The sequence below is a fragment of the Saccostrea echinata genome, unplaced genomic scaffold (assembly GCF_033153115.1).
Source record: "Saccostrea echinata isolate AGI-Se365-2 ecotype Australia unplaced genomic scaffold, CSIRO_AGI_Sech_v1 ptg000001l, whole genome shotgun sequence".
Classification (NCBI taxonomy): Eukaryota; Metazoa; Mollusca; class Bivalvia; order Ostreida; family Ostreidae; genus Saccostrea; species Saccostrea echinata.
In genome coordinates, this window is record NW_026889750.1 from 47,955,148 (window position 1) to 47,971,663 (window position 16,516).

General features: G+C 34.4%; 1 protein-coding gene across 1 annotated transcript in view; it reads right to left on the minus strand.

Moving 5' to 3' along the window:
• The window catches only part of LOC133193227 (uncharacterized), a 21,067-nt gene extending 5,041 nt beyond the window's left edge, over window positions 1-16,026 (minus strand). Inside the window, exons 1-3 of the mRNA XM_061329192.1 lie at window positions 14,849-16,026; window positions 4,079-4,237; window positions 7-158 (exon numbers count right to left, since the gene is read on the minus strand). Coding sequence (XP_061185176.1) covers window positions 7-158; window positions 4,079-4,237; window positions 14,849-15,713 — 1,176 coding nt within the window. The 5' untranslated portion in view covers window positions 15,714-16,026. The remainder of the gene's footprint in view (window positions 1-6; window positions 159-4,078; window positions 4,238-14,848) is intronic.
• Between the last annotated feature and the right edge of the window lie 490 nt (window positions 16,027-16,516).

Sequence of the window (16,516 nt, forward strand, 5' to 3'; positions counted from 1 at the left end):
CCTTACCTTTGTGTATACATTAAGTGTCCCTGTCTGGCGACCAAACATATGGTAGTAGAACCCCACACACAAGTGGCCCAGGCTTTGGTAAAACGGGGAGTATATCACTGCCTTGTTATTGTTTAGCCTACCTGAGGCCTCAATAAACAGGAAATGTCCTGTAAATACACAACAGGTACACATGTACTAACAAACACAATAATGTCACTGTAGAAGTGCATATATGACACCATGGAAGATGCGTGTGCTTATTTGCAAGACACTGGAGTGGACTATTGGTGATGAGATAAAACGCCTTATGATTTGCTGGATCGGACAGAATCAGGGACATCGTCCCGAATACAACTCAGGGAAAAATAAAGGTTTGCAAATCTAAGACGTTTTATCTCATTACCAATAGTCCACGCCAGGGTCTTGCATATAGTACACATATCTACCGGGGTGTGATAAGTGGTGGAGAATCCGGGTAAATTTTCATCTGTGACAATATCCCCTTGCTCAAGTAAAACACAGCCTCGTCACTTGATGTCTGTGTCCATTTGAACTGATTTTATTTCAGAAGTGACTATTTTTTAGATCCAAATTTTGTCGTAATTTTGGATTTCACTTGAAAGATTATAAAATTCATTTTCAAATTCATGAATTCGTTTCACATAAAAGTATTGGTTTTTTCAAAAGCTGCTTAGTTTCGATTTTCAAGGTCAGAATAGTGTTGTCCCTCTCTTTAAGTTTGACCTTTTTTCTCTCCATTCTTCTTAAACGCTAGCATTAATCGAATCTACTGATTGTTTGAGAGAAGAGTTTTCAATCCGTAGAGTTTGTACTTGTTGTTGCAGCGTTGAAATGGTTACTTATCTGCAGCGGTATTGTAATTTAATTTTTCAGATAAAAGCTGGTGTTTGGTTAAAAGTTTATCCAAATTGTCTTCTTGCTTAATATAAGAGATGACTTTAATTTTTGAGAATTCATGAGGACATGAACTACGACGCATATTTCATGAAGCGCGTTAGTGCTTCGTGATGAATATGCAGGCGTGAAGCGTTGTAGTTCATGTACCTCATGAATTCTAGAAAAATAAATTAATATCTTATATTTACATTATTTTTCTGATGACTTGCCACATATTTTTGTCATTCAATGCTCATTTTTGAAAAAAAAAGTTTGCACTATTTTTTGATTTCAATCGTATCACATTGGAAATATTCTAACTCATCCCACGGTAGTTCATAAGAACATGAACTTTTTCTAATTTGCAAGGAATCTTTAAGAAGAATATTTGGAAATGTAAATATAATAGCATTAACTGCGTCCGCATAACTTATTTCTATCTCTTTAACTTAGTACATATCTGCTGAAGATCTGTTTTAAGTCCTTGTTGTATATTTAGGGTCTCATGAAAGACTGTATTTCGCAAATTATAAAATTTTATCACAAGATTTTAAAATTTGCTAGTTTCATTTTTATTGAAGAAGCAGTTGTCTATGACGTTATTCATGTCAAAAGCTTGATCTTAAATTTAAAATGGTTGGATAAAGTATAGAAAAGTCGTATATTTTGCTGCTACTGATGTTTGAAAAGTTTTGTGATTAATTTTAATTTGTCCAAAAGTTCTTTTTGGAGTTCTTTTTTAGAATCCATATTTAATTAATACCACTTCTTGAATATGTAGCTTCACAATACGTATATAAAGTTTCTCCTTCACAGCACTTAATAGTTTGGTAAGGAGTAAGGATAAGGGCTTAGTTGAACATTTACTGTAGCCTGCAATATATCTTTGTAAGGATTTTTAGGTCACCTGAGTTTACTCAGGTGACTTATTGCTATCTGTTTTCGTCCGTCGGCGTGCGTCGTCCGTCGTGCGTTAACATTTGAACATTTTCAGCTTCTTCCCTGGAACCACTGAACCAATTTCAACCAAATTTGGCACATAGCATCTATATGTGAAGGGGGGGGGGGTTAAAAATTGTGAAATTCATGACCCCTACCCCCCTGGGGCCTGAGGGGTGGGGCTAAAACCATCAGAATTAATGCAATCTTTAAAAATCTTCTTCTTTACTCCTGGGCATCAAGCAGGCAAACTGTTGGCATGAATGTAATAAGCATTGAGCCCTCTACCTAAATTGTGAAATTTATGGCCCCAGGGTCAGGGGTTCTGGTGCTAGGGTGGGGCTCTGTTGAATATGTAGTGAAAAGCATTATTCTTAAAAAATCTTCTCCTCTGCTCTTGGGTATTTAGGAAACAAACAATATGCATAGTCATGATGAGGAAAGGTGTCTCTTCTAAAATTGTGAATTTCATGGCCCCTGGGTCAGGGGTTCTGGTGTTAGGGCGGGTATCTAATGATTATATAGTGAAAATGCATTAATTATTCAAAAATCTTTTCCTCTGCTCCTGGGTATTAAGCCGATGAACTAAGTACATAGTTAAGATGAGAAAGAGTGCCTCTTCCAAAATTGTGAATTTCATGGCCCAAGGGTCAGGGGTTCTGGTGTTAGGGTGGGGCTCTGTTGAATATATAGTGATAATGCATTATTTCTTTAAAAAGCTTCTTCCGTGCTCTTGGATATTATGAAAACAAAATAAATACATAGTTATGATGATGAAAGGTGCCTCTTCCAAAATTGTGAATTTCATGGCCCCTGGGTCAGGGGTTCTGGTGTTAGGGCAGTGTTCTGTTGAATATACATGTATAGTGAAAATGCATTATTTCTTTTAAAAATCTTCTCTGATCCAGGGCAAACAAACTGAAGGCATAGTTATGATGAATAAGGGTGCCTATTCCTATATTGTGAATTTCATGGCCCCCTGGTCAGGGGTTCTGGTTTTAGGGCGGGGCTCTAATGATTACATAGTAAAAATGCAATAATTCTTTGACAATCTTCTCCTTTTCCCTGGGTAATAAGCCGATGAACTAAGAGTATTGATATGATATGTAAGGATGCCTCTTCCAAAATTGTGAATTTTATGGCCCCTGCATCATGGTTCTGGTGTTAGGGCAGGCTCTAATGATTACATAGTGAAAATGCATTAATTCTTTGATAATCCTCTGCTCTCTTTCTGGGTATTAAGTAAGCTCACTAAATATAAAATTATGATCAGCAAGTGTGCCTCTTTCGAAATTGTGAATTTCATGGCCTCTGGTTTAAAACATGAATCCATTGTGGCGAAGTTGTTGCATGATACTCAGGTGACCTATAAGGCCCGTTGGCCTCTTGTTTAAATAAAGTTTTGGAATCCAGACATTTTTATTTTACCGATTTAGCTTGGAAGTGCCTATGGTTTTATGCGGTATATGACAAAATATATACAACCCTCGTCATTGTTATTGGCTGCAATTGACAGCAGCAAAATATTCATAAGAAATAAAGAAGAAAATATTCAGTAGATGTAAACATTATAAGATAAAAGAAAAGTGTAACATGAATAATAAAAGGCTGTTTTCTAAATGTTAAATACACTTATAAAAAAAAAACATCCAGAGATATTTCTAGTTCCAAACAAAAGCCATATATACAGCAGTATATAAACGTTGCATTGATTTCTTATTTAGAATTATAAAAGACTATTATTATTTAAAATTAATCTTTTCATTGTTTATTTAAAGGTATTATGGATACTTCAGGCACTGTGCCGGTTGAAACTGATTAAAATCCGGATATTCTAGCTTTCTTAAAGATTTACAAAGAGTTTTTGTGAATAAATTTGAAGTAGTTTATCATTCTACAGATTCTTAAGTAACACCAGCTATCAAAGTTGCATGTGAACGCAATATTTATAAACTTAATTTATATCATGACGTGAGCTCTTGGGATTGAAATGTAGCAGAGATATTTATTTAATTGGAAATCTAATTGAATTTACGACTCACTGGTAATCGACAGTGGCAATATATCACAAAGAAGTCGTCAGGGCAGTAGAACTTAAATACTGTATTTCGGTAAACAAATGGGGGTTGCTTACATGTCATACATTAACAGTGAAAAATGGTTTTCAGTTCATTTTTTTATTTTATCGATATTAATGAAGAACGTTTTGGGTTATGACAAAAATATGAATTTTTAAAAATAAATCATTTACCTGCATCTTTGACCTCACCACAGGTGTGGTCCCCTAGAGGACCGGTGCCCGTGGAGGGAGTTTCTCCTTTTGTTCTAACCCAATCAAAATCGTCTGTAATCTCTTCTTGTGTAAAACCACACATGTCATTTTCAAACCCGCAGAACGACTGTGTCTTAGCTGAAAAATATAGTTCCATGATTTGTTTTTCGATATTGAATTGATGCAAAAATTTAAATATGCATTTTAATAGGATTTCAACAGATTAACAAATTACGTAACAATGAAGGGTTATTTTATGTCAAAAGAATACTGACCGAACAGTAAATTAAAAATAAAAATCACATATGCATACACAATTCACAAATACATGTACGGTATCAAGTTCAATATTTAATTTTTTTTTAAAAGATTGATTTAAAATTCAGTTCTTCCTCTTCTTAAAAGCAAAATTATATGTCTTTAAAAACAGTTTAAGAAAAAGGAAATATGCACTATCAAAGATAACACTACCCCCCATATTTTACATATAATTTACATATACATGTATTTCGTATATCTTTATATCTAATGACATGTTTTGATACATCTACAATTTTCTCGATCATGTTCATAATATGATTCCCAAAATGAATTTAAGTGCATTTCACATTATTTATTTAATGGATGTCTTTTTTGTTTGGTGTATTGGAGGTGAAAACAGACCCGTTGCACGTGATAATTCGCATCAGCGTCCAAGCATGCTTACAGATCAAATTGTTATCTTCACACACACATACAAGATTTTTTCTTATTTAAGGAATCACTGTCTAGTTTGTTGGGTATGCCAGGGCGTCAACGAAAGTTGGAAACGTGGGATAATTTGTATAACGGGCAAAACCCGTTATGCAAAAATTATCCCAGGTTTCCAACTATCGTTGATGTACCTGGAATACCCATTTCCTTATATTTACATTTATATGTGAAATAAAATTGTAAATATAAATTTAAAAAAATGCTATTAGATTTTAAATACACGAGGCCTCATATGTTAACAGTCCCTGCGTCGCCCACTGACGTCAGACACAAACACAGCCGCACGAGATTGACATGCATATAAGGCTCCTGACCTTTCACCTGGCGAAATTAACATTCCGGTTGAATTATCAAGATATCAACTCACCTAACTTTCAAAGAGTTATCACAGAGAAAACAATTAGAAATGGAAATATCTGTATATATTTGTATATATTTCCATCACAGTAACTATAACCCTACTTGTTTATAACTGGCAACATTTGCCGATATACACCATAAAACTATAAATATTCATGATTTTATTGTCTCCCCCACTATGGCCTCTATCCCCCGTCTTAATCAATAAATCTATTAGCCATGCCATCTGAAGTAACAAGAACAAAATAAGGACATAAAGATATAGTTCAGTGGTCACACTAGATGCGAAATCGTGAAGACGGTATGCTCTTCCTTCTTGCAAGAATCCAAGGAAATGTATCACAAACAGCGCTCAAAGCAAAGCTTCTAAAAAATCAGAAGCATTTATTGAAAAGTCTTTTTCAGGTAAAACAGTAGCAGTAAGTGACACTTTTTGAATGGCGGTACTTCTTAGTGTGTCATTTGAGTCAGAAGCATTAATTGTCCAAGAGAGTGCTTTTGATGATCCAGCAACATTAAACGACTTCTCTTTAAAAGAGATCAGGAGCATTTAGCAGAATTTGTGTAGGATAGTAATTCTGGTCAATTCAGTGATATTTGTCGAAGAGAGTGCTTCTCATAAAGGCAACGCCACTGAGCGACATTTATCCAGACAATGCTTATTGTAAAGACAACAACATTGAGCGAAATTGGTTCAAGTGAGTGCTTTCGATAAAATTAGCGACATTGTGTGCATTTTTCGAAGGCATTGCTTCTGGTAAAGTCAGCAGCATTGGATGGCGGTTATTGAAGACAGAAACGTTTCTCAAAAGTCAACGCTTTTGTTTGAAGTCAGCAGCATTAGGCAATACAATATTAATCAGAGAGAGAGAGAAAGAGAGAGAGAGAGAGAGTTTTTGATAACGTCAGCGGCATTGGAAGTATTTATCCAACACGGTGATCTGGTGAAGTCAACGGTATTGAGCGACATTTATCCTGCACAGTGCTCCTGGAGAACTTTGCGACATTTGTCTAGGAGAGAAAGGTTGCTCAATGCAACTGACTTTAACAGTTGAAGTGCCTGGGTAAATGCCGCTCAGTGTCTCTAACACTAAGCACTGAAACACTGTCTTGGAAGATGGCGCGTAATGCCCTAAGTTTACCAGATGCTATATGCTTCTAAGTTTACCAAAAGCAGTTTTGGAGGAAAATAATAAAAAAGTAGCAAAGTCTCACCAACCCACCAATTTCTCTGATTTTCATGACCTTACATGAACCGGGTTAGAGTAGTATAACCCTGGCGACATTTGTCTAGGAGAGAAAGGTTGCTCAATGCAGCAGACTTTAACAGTTGAAGTGCCTTGGAGAAATGTCGCTCAAAGGTGCAGACGTCATCAGAAGAAAGTCTTGACAAAAACGTAGCTCAATGCCGCTACTTTACAAGAAGCTCTTTCTATGAAAAATGTTCTAAATGCCTCTGACTTCTCCAGAAACATTCTCCCGAAGAAATGTCGCCCAATGCTGCTGACTTTACAAAAATTCTTTTCCTGGGTAAATGCCGCTCAGTGTCTCTGACTTTACCAGAATCACTGAAACACTAACTCGGAAGATGGCGCGTAATGCCCATAGTTTACCAAATGCTAAATGCTTCTAAGTTTACCAAAAGCAGTTTTGGAGGAAAATAATAAAAAAAAAAGTAGCAAAGTCTCACCACCCACCCATTTCTCTGATTTTAACCGGGTTAGTGTAGTATAACCCTGGACTTTATTATTACATCAGTATAAGCATTCATTGACACTTTCCTTGTTTACCTCTTCAGCTATCGTTTCTGTTTCCCAAATTTTCATTCTCTAGATGAACTTGATTTGACAATACATACTTTACTCTGTGAGCAGTCTTTTTTAAACGATGCAGTGGTACAACAGGGAGATATTATAAATTTCTTCGCTCATCTCCCTCCTCCTTAAATATCCTTTACAAATACATTCAAAGTATAATGATAAAACCCTAACACATTTCATTGTTTTTACTTCTTAGTATAATCATGAAGCATAATTGTAGACCATGCACAAGTTCTACAATCACTTATCAAGGTTAATAATGATCAATATAGATAAATTAAGAAACGTGTGAGAAAAACCGCAAGTGCTTCCCTGTTGAAAAAAAATATTGAGCACGCGGAATAAGTTCAACACGAAGTAACGAGATGCACTTTACATAGGTCAGACATTTATGAGGAAGGAGGATTGAACTACATCTCTGATATAATCTATGTTACACACTAACATGTCTGAATTTTTATCAGAAATCTTTCCCAGAAATATAAGTAACACGTACGAAAAAAGACGGTAACTTTAAAATTTTTATCAGTTAGAAAGTCAATCTAGGTATGTGACTTTTATTGTAACTTTTGGCATCCGGTGTTTTCTGTATAGTCATGAAACATTTCAAATGTATATTAAAAGTGGCATTCATTGTCCTCTACAGTTGAAGCCTTGCAAATTAAAGTAACATCCGATGACCTCTTCAGTTTGAGAAAATCTAAAACCTGACTTTAAAAGACACCCAAAGTCTTTTGTATGATCGAAAAATATATTAGTATCTAAAGAAACAAAATAAAGCGATGTCAATTTCCTCTACAGTTAGAAAACACTTTATTTCCAAATTATATATTCTATAAAAAGAATAGAGGTACTCGTGGTATATGAAGACCAAAGCAAGGCAAAACACCTCTCTTAAAGCCATCCATCTATGTAATTATACCTCAATGCATTAGCTGACTTACGTAGATTCACAAGAGATGTTTTTCTTTTCTGTTTTTTACTGCTTTACTGTTACTCTCTTTATCCGTGAAGATTTTGAAGGACAAATTTTACATGTACTTTAAGAACTTACCTCACAAAAATGAAGTACATTACCAAACATTTGCCCAAGATTCCAGATGATATAATTTTGATGTAATACCACTGGACATATCTTTATTTGCTGATTTAACAATTGTTTGGCATATATATATTGTCAGACATTTTTAAAAAGTTTCGAATTCAGAAGATAATAATAATGAGAAATATTTTTAGTATATTGCGAAGAGATCCAAAAATCAGATAAACTAGGAACGTATCGTTACCTTAATTTCTTAGACCTTAATTTCATTATGATAACTACAGAAAGTCATTTTATTTGAATCTGGAGGGTCTGCAAAACTTACGAGAAACTGACCAGAAAGTTGCAACTTCCCTTTTGTATTACAAGAATAAAAAAGTATTCGGATGTTGTCAAATTGACAGGAATGAAAAATGATGGTAAATGGATAAATTTTATCCCATAGTAAATCTTATATACTTATTTTGGTAAAATGGTAGGAGCAGGTGTTATTTTTATTGTTTATTAAAGGGTAATAAACCCCTCAAAGCAAGTGATAATTCTTGCATAAAACCATTGCTTACTAGTATGTAAAACTTTTTACATGCTTAATGTTCTTAGGTCGATTATCATCTCATGAAACACCCAAAAAGAAAAGTTTATTCCTTATTCTTTTTATAAATTCAAGCCATGATTCTTCATTTTACGAAAACCATAAACGCAAAGAAAAATGTTTAGATGGGCACACGAGATTTCTTTTGATTCTGCAAATTGGTTCGGAAAGAAATCGTAAAGTATTAATAAATCACTGTATCAATTAATAATCTGTATTAAGAAAACGTCAATTAGCGTTAATGGGTACAGAATGAACGTTGAATTCGGGATCGATCCGAGTCTTAAGATAACGGCGCAGGGGACACGCAAGCAAGATGTACATGTATGTGCGAAAGACTTTTTTTTTTTTTTTGCTTTTAGAGTGTAATTTTTCTCTCCTTTCCACCTTCGTTTTTCTTTGTCATCTATTACTGAGTTTATTTTTTGTTATGATTCATATCAGGAACCTGAAAAGTTTGCTTTCATAAAACATTTGAAAACGAGATCATCAATTGATTTGAAAAAAAAAACTCTGCAAGGAAGATAAATAAGATGTTCCAAGGTTCATTTAGTTCAGCAAGGTCATCATACTTAACAACTGTATAATTTAAGGAATGTGCTTTAAAAACAGTAGCAAATCTGGGAACACGTGATAATTCCCATAAGCCTCTAATTCAAGACTTATTGCGTACTTTCAGATTGATAATTATTTTTCTAATTTAAAAAAAGTTATTATTTTGAATTGGTTAATTATTGCTTTAAATTCAAACATTAAACCTCCTTTATTCTATTCTTACCTCTTACCCCAACGACATATCAGCCACACCTACCAAATACAGGGTTATGTTTTTTAAAATTAAAATAAAACGCAAGATTTCATTGGTATTGTTATTACCGGGATTGTGTACGAAAGATTCTGGTTCGGATGAATTAAAAAAAGTAGGCCACCCAGCCCATTGAAGAAAAAAACCCCAAGAGGCCCATGAGTGACATCGCTCCCCTAAGAACAATTGGCTGGGAAAAAGCAGAAATTAGTTCAGTATTGAAAAGTCTACCGGTGTGTAGGGGGGGGGGGCAAACTTAAATTTACACTACCTATCAATAATACTAATCATGACTCTGCTGTTCTTCAGCAGGAGAATTAAACAAATCCTTTGTATTCCTACGTTAATCCCAGATAGCTCATTGTGGCCCCAACCTATCCACCCTAAATTTGAACAAATTTGAATCTACACTACCTGAGGATGCTTCTTTAATAATATGACTAATCATGACTGTTTTTGAGCAGATTTTTTTAAAGATGATTCCTATATATTCTTATGTAAAATTTTAACCCTCTCTTGTGCCTTCAACCCCTGGGGTCATAATTTACAAACTTGATTTTACGGTTGCTTCTATATAAATATGACTAATAATGGCTTTAAGTTAGCTGTTCTTGAGAAGACGATTCTTAAAGATATTTCCTATGTAACGTGTATGATCAGATTCTTACAAGGGATATGTATAGGTTTTCCTTTTACTCTGTCTGAATTAATGATTGGAAGCTCTGTCTGAGGTTCTATCACACAGTATTTTTCTCATATGTAGATACGAGGACTGGGTAAAGTACTACTTACATCGTGTTTCTCCCCTAGGTTCCCATAGATAGATAAGACTGGGTGTCTCAATCTTCTTTAGATTAACTACACCCAGAACTTAACAACATTTCCCTAGGATACCTGCTACTGGTGCTTGTAACTTTTACACTTTTATTTTGCTCTTACCCTTAACGTCTTTATTGCTGATTCAATGGTCAACTTCTTCAGCTAGCTTCTAAATGCCTGACTTTCCCAAAGCTTTGCCTTATATACCCTTTCGCTAGTCCATTCCAAGGGTTGTCAGGTCATTCCACTATTTAAAGTCTTCAATGTATTTTACGCAAATGTCCCGTAACCATTACACCTTTATATTCCTATGTAAAACTTTTACCCACTGTTGTGGCCCCGCCCTATCCCGGGGGTTCATGATTTGAACAAACTTCAATCTGCACTACCTGGGGATAATCAGTATTATCATAGAAGTATCCTCGGGTAGTGTAGATTCAAGTTTGTTCCAATCATGACCCCTGGGGGTAGGGCAGGTCCAAAACAGGGGATAAAAGTTTACCATAGAAATATATAGGGAGTATCTTTCAAAATCTGCTTCTCAAGAAGAGCTAAGCCATTATTAGTCATATTATTATAGAAATATCCTTAGGTAGTGTAGATTCAAGTTTTATTCAAATCACGACCCCTGGGGAGTTCTTCTCAAGAACAGCAAAGCCATAATTACTCATAATTATGGTTTTTCTGTTCTCGAGAAGAAGGTTTTTTAAAGACATTCCCTATATTCCTATGTAAAACTTAGACCCCCTCTTGTGGTCCCGCCCTACCCCCGGGGGTTATGATATGAACAAATCTGAATTTAGAGTTGTGATGAAGTTTTCACATAAGTTTCATCTTTACTTGCCCAGTGGTTCTTGAGAAGATTTTTAAAAGATTCCGGCAATATTTTCTCAAATTCTTAATTATCTCCCCTTGAAAGAGGATGTGGCACTTCCTGTTAACAAAATTAAATCCCCTTTACTCGAGGATGTTTTTTGACAAGTTTGGTTGAAATTGACCCAGTCAAAAATGTGAAAAGTTTACAGACGACAGACGGACGCCGGACACTCTTTGATCAGAAAAGCTTACTTGAGCCTTCTGCTCAGATGAGCTAAAAAAGTTCGCAAACTTAGGCACTGATACTGAAATTAGATTTAAATTGAGAGTTATCTTTAGTTTACCTGACAGCTCATATTTTTAGTGGTTACTAGTATTGATTCTAAACATGCATTATAATTTCCACAAAGATTTGTTTATCGGGTGTGGCCAGGTGAACTTTTGATTGATAAGTATAGTTCAAGACGGAAATGTGTAGAAGAAAATTTTATTTTCCTTTTTACATGTGCACTCTGCCTCAATTTCATTTTGCACCAAAGCTTTGAGCAAAAAATATCTAAGCCGAGACTCGCGTTGTGGTCTCCTGATTTTTCAGTGACCTGTCCGAAACGAAACATGAGTAAAATCGTCTAAATGACATTTCAGAGATTACAAGTACTTCAACCGGAATTATATATATGAAGGTACCTCATAAAACTTCACCTTTCCCCATATGCACGCCAAATGTATGTGTAACAATGACAAAATGTTGCCCCGACTATTATCGCGATGACATAATGAAAAAAAAGGTGAAGATACGAATAGCAATCAAGTTCATCCTAAAGTAAACAATACAAAAAACGAGAACAGGGAAAAACCTGAATCTCTGGAAACACCAGAGGTAGGATCTGGTGCTTAGGAGGAGTAAGTATGCCCTATCGAGTGGCCATAACCTCTGTAAGCCCTCTGTATTAATCAGGTAAATATTAGTATGAGAATACTAGCTATATACCTAACATGTCAGTCAAATTCAATCCACCAGTAGGTTTTATTTGCAAAAAAGTCATAAAAGACGAGGAAAGACTGTTGTTTAGTGACTTTAGCAATCGTAGCCTCTAAAAGGTAAAGAGTTGCATTTCACAAAACACATAATAACATTCCAGACGAGTGTGGTCTATATACAAGGACCTTGAAGCATGCAGAGTGGGTTTGTACTCATAAAATGTAATAACATGCATCAATGGTACAAAGTAAAGCTTTTCATCTAACGAAAATCCACATGCTTAATTAAAGACGTATTGTAACAGTACAATAATTATGTCATTAATTGTCATAACTTGATGGTGTTGACTAGCAAGAACGCCGAGATTTTATTTTGTCTATAATAGCATTACACAGACACTGAACAAACAATCGTATGAATCGAGGAGGAATATATCGTAGAAAACAGGTACAAATGATACCATGGTGAGAACCTCGTAAGTTGTTCGAACTTGTATTCAAACCACTTGTATATTATTTATACAATAAAATATGTTCAAACCAAACCAAACCAAAATGATACCATAGGCTAAATTTTATAAAATCAAGTAGCATTAATATTCTGACATTCTTTCCAAAAACATATTATATGCAGAGTAAACGGATTTTGATCCACATCTCAAGAATTTAAATTTTATGAATGCAAAACAGCATGAAATTACGAGATTTTGAGAACATTTGTATACTACGTAATGTAATACGTGCTACATCTTACAAGATGAATAAAAATATCATTAAATCAGGAATGCAGTACTTAACCATTGAATATCAGATTCTCTTCATCCGGAGTGCATTAATGTTTATGTAAAGATTGAGATAATGTATGGTTGAGTAAGTACAATTTTTAGTACTGTTAACATTTAAAAGTCAAAATTCATATAATACGCTTATTTAACAAAAGATGAAATAAATATGCGAACAAATAAGTCTTTAATTCCAATTTTATTTCTCTTCAGAATTGAAAATGCTTTCATTCATCCTGTATAAAAAAACCAATTTCCTCAGAAAATTGACGTTGTAGGGAAAAAAAAATTAAACTTTAACTTGAAACTAAGCTATTCAAACCAATTTTAAATTGAAGTAGCTAAATATTAATTGAATATTGTAAATTCAATAACTTCGCAATGGAGTAAGTCACCAAACAACCAATACACTAACAAATATTTTTGCACACAATGGCGTATAATTTAGCATTTGCATGACGTTAGCATTTTGAATGAACCGTTATAAGAGATCTACGACTTATCAACCCACGCTGCACCCTCGGGGGTAGTCTAGTTACAAACTTTGATGTAATAATTTCAAAACTTCAAACTATATATTTCTTAACAGCGGGAAGGCCATCTCCTCAAATATCGGACATTATCCCTGAAATTCTTAAAATACCCAAGCCATCATCTTAAGATCCAGACAAATGAACAAGTACTTTCTGCAGCAGAGCCGATGCATAATTTTTAAAATTAGATATCATAAGCAGACAAAATCTAACGGGAAGTATAGCAGTATTGCGTAGTTAATTTTTATTAGATTAATATCTCTTTTTTATACGCCAAAAATTGGGTCAATTTTTTGTAAGGCAATTGCATGAATATTAAAAAAAACCCAAAACAACCCCCCCCCCCCGCCCCTAAAAAAACAAACTTGAATTGGAAATTTATATAGAAGTCCATATGCTGATTCTGAAACAAGCACAAATTTCTCCCTATAATATTGATTTAATTCATCCATCTAAACAAAAGAATAGAATCTAACCTAGTTTTTTGAATACCCAATCGTTCATATATGAATTTATGTTCACGTTTTTACGTGTATTTGTAGGTTAACGTGCTTTGATAAAATGATAAGAGAGCAGCATGGTAAATTGTGGGGTAAACGATTTACATACTTCTTGTAACTGTTTTGTCAAGAGAGTTTACGTAATGATGAATGACTGGAATTTTCTAATCGACTTCAAACGGAGACATATAGCAAACAAACATGTCGTATCTGGAACATTTGTACAAAGACTAGAAATAAAGAATTCAACATAAAGACAAATAACATGAAGTTCCAAGAGTTTAAAATCCATGATATAAACTTCCGCCTGTGAAAGCTGCTGAAATGTTTTATGAGCCACAGTTCAACAAAATTCGTACACATGTTTTCTGCTGAGTGGGGGGAAAAACAGGTGGTGTATTTTTTAAGTGGAAGTCTGATTCTGATAATATTAAGTGTTGTCATCATATACACTGATTGCTTCTAAACAAGAAAGAAAAATAATTGGTTTTCTAGAGAAAAATGTTTATTTCTTCCTTAAACTGAATCGCATGAAATATTAATATTATTTTGTGTATCCATTTGCCCAAGGGTTTTTATTATTTTTTTTTAATAACATTTTTGAAATTGAGAAATTTTGCAGAAAAACTAAATAAAACTATTATTTTGTAGCATAACAAAACAGAACAAATCAAAACAATACCTAAAACAAACAAACAAAGAAAAAACAAAACAATAAATAAATAAATAAATATATAAAATAAATAAATAAATAAACCCAATTATTGATTGGGTGATTTTGATCCGGTAGTGATTTACAATAACATAGGAGATTTGAACGCACAAGGACACAAATACATATATTTCGTGATGAACTTTCTTCTCAAATCTAGGATTTTTATCATCAAAATGCATCCACTTCCTTTTTGAAATATAATAAAGAGACAATTTGGATTGTATAACTTACCAGTGATACATTCCATGAAGTCTATGTGGGCTCTGTCTAATTCTGCTTTGGTATCATTGAATTTTCCATCTAATTTTGTATAGTTGCTCTTCAGACTTTTGAAGGCTTTCAGGGAGTTGTTCAGTTTCCATTGGTACAACCCCAGCTCTTCCTTTAGATTGGACTCTGACCTGACTAAATGATACAGTTGTTTTTCTACTTGTAAAAGCTTGGCATCTGTAATATTGACTTTTTCTAATGCATGGTTAAGTTGTTCAGTTTTATACTTTATTTGGCTTTTCAGCATGTATCTTTCTTGTTCCATTGAAGTCACCTTATGTTCGGCAGCGATCACCTTTTCGCTGTTTTTGAACAGTTCTTCGTGAGCTTGTGATAAAGCATTGGACGTATCATTCAGCCTGACCTCCATGTCTAATAGTTTCTTTGTCTTTGCCTGAATCTCATTTCGTAATTTAGAAAAATGGCTATGAAGAGAAGAAAGTAAGCCATGCTCGGTAGAATTAACACCTGGGAACAAATTCTCAATATTCACTGGTCTAACAGTTCCTTCTACAGAGTTAGAGGTAATAGGCATTTGATTTGTAGGTAAAGAGGATCTTAGCATTTTCTGGACGGATGCCTCCAATTCTCTTATTCTGTCTTCATGGTCAGTCTTAACGACATTGAAATCTTTTTGCATGTCTGCCGCGGAGTAAGAGTCTCTTTGTTCATTCTGAACTTGAGCAGATCTCTGTAGTGGTCCTCCACAATTGTCGTTTGATAAATAAACGTTATAAGTGCACTTTCCATCATTTAGAACGCACTGATTCGCTGATATGACAGTCACTTTTATCAGGATGAAAATCACGCTACTTAGAATTCCCATGTTACACAATAATCTTCCAACCGTAAAATATGATGAAAAATTACCGTAAAAGTAATAAAAATCCCTGAGCCAAGCTTATTTAATGTTAGGTTGGATATTTTAAAAGCAACTTATTGAATACCATCGTTTCCAAATAATCCATCAATGCCGACTTCACCGATCCTCTCATTAACACGGAGTTAGATCACATGCCGAGACGTTTTTTGCTTCTGATACGCTGGCAGCAAGTTTCTACCCCCAAACTCCCTCTCGTCTGCTCCTCAGAGTTGTGACTCTGCTACCAGTTGTACAAAAAAAAAAAAGAGAAAAATTCTCAAAAGCCCCAATCTAAACTCGGAGATGGACTGCTCCCCAGGGTATCCATTATCAAATACACAGTTATCCGATACGTCATAATTAAAGAGGTGTGTGTTCGGTCAGGTGTGTATATTTTGAAATTTTAGCTTACCTTGTAATAAATAAAGGATAAACATTTACCTGAGAGTTGCAGAATAAATGAAGGATATATGATAAACGTATATTTAAGTCGTTATATGATACTCGAGATGCATGCCATCCCTTCCACGAATGTAAAAAAAATAATGAAATCTTTGTTCGTTTGTATACTTTTGTCATTTTGATTATAGGGAATAAATTTTTGTCTGTTTTAAACATTTTGTGATGGGTCAACTTTAAACTTTTTGTCAGAAAGGACGGCATTCGATTACTGATCAAACGAAATAAAATAATGATTTTTCATAGGTTCTATATATAACTTTTATTCGATTTTATCTAAAATTTTCTTTCTGTAGAAAAAACATCAT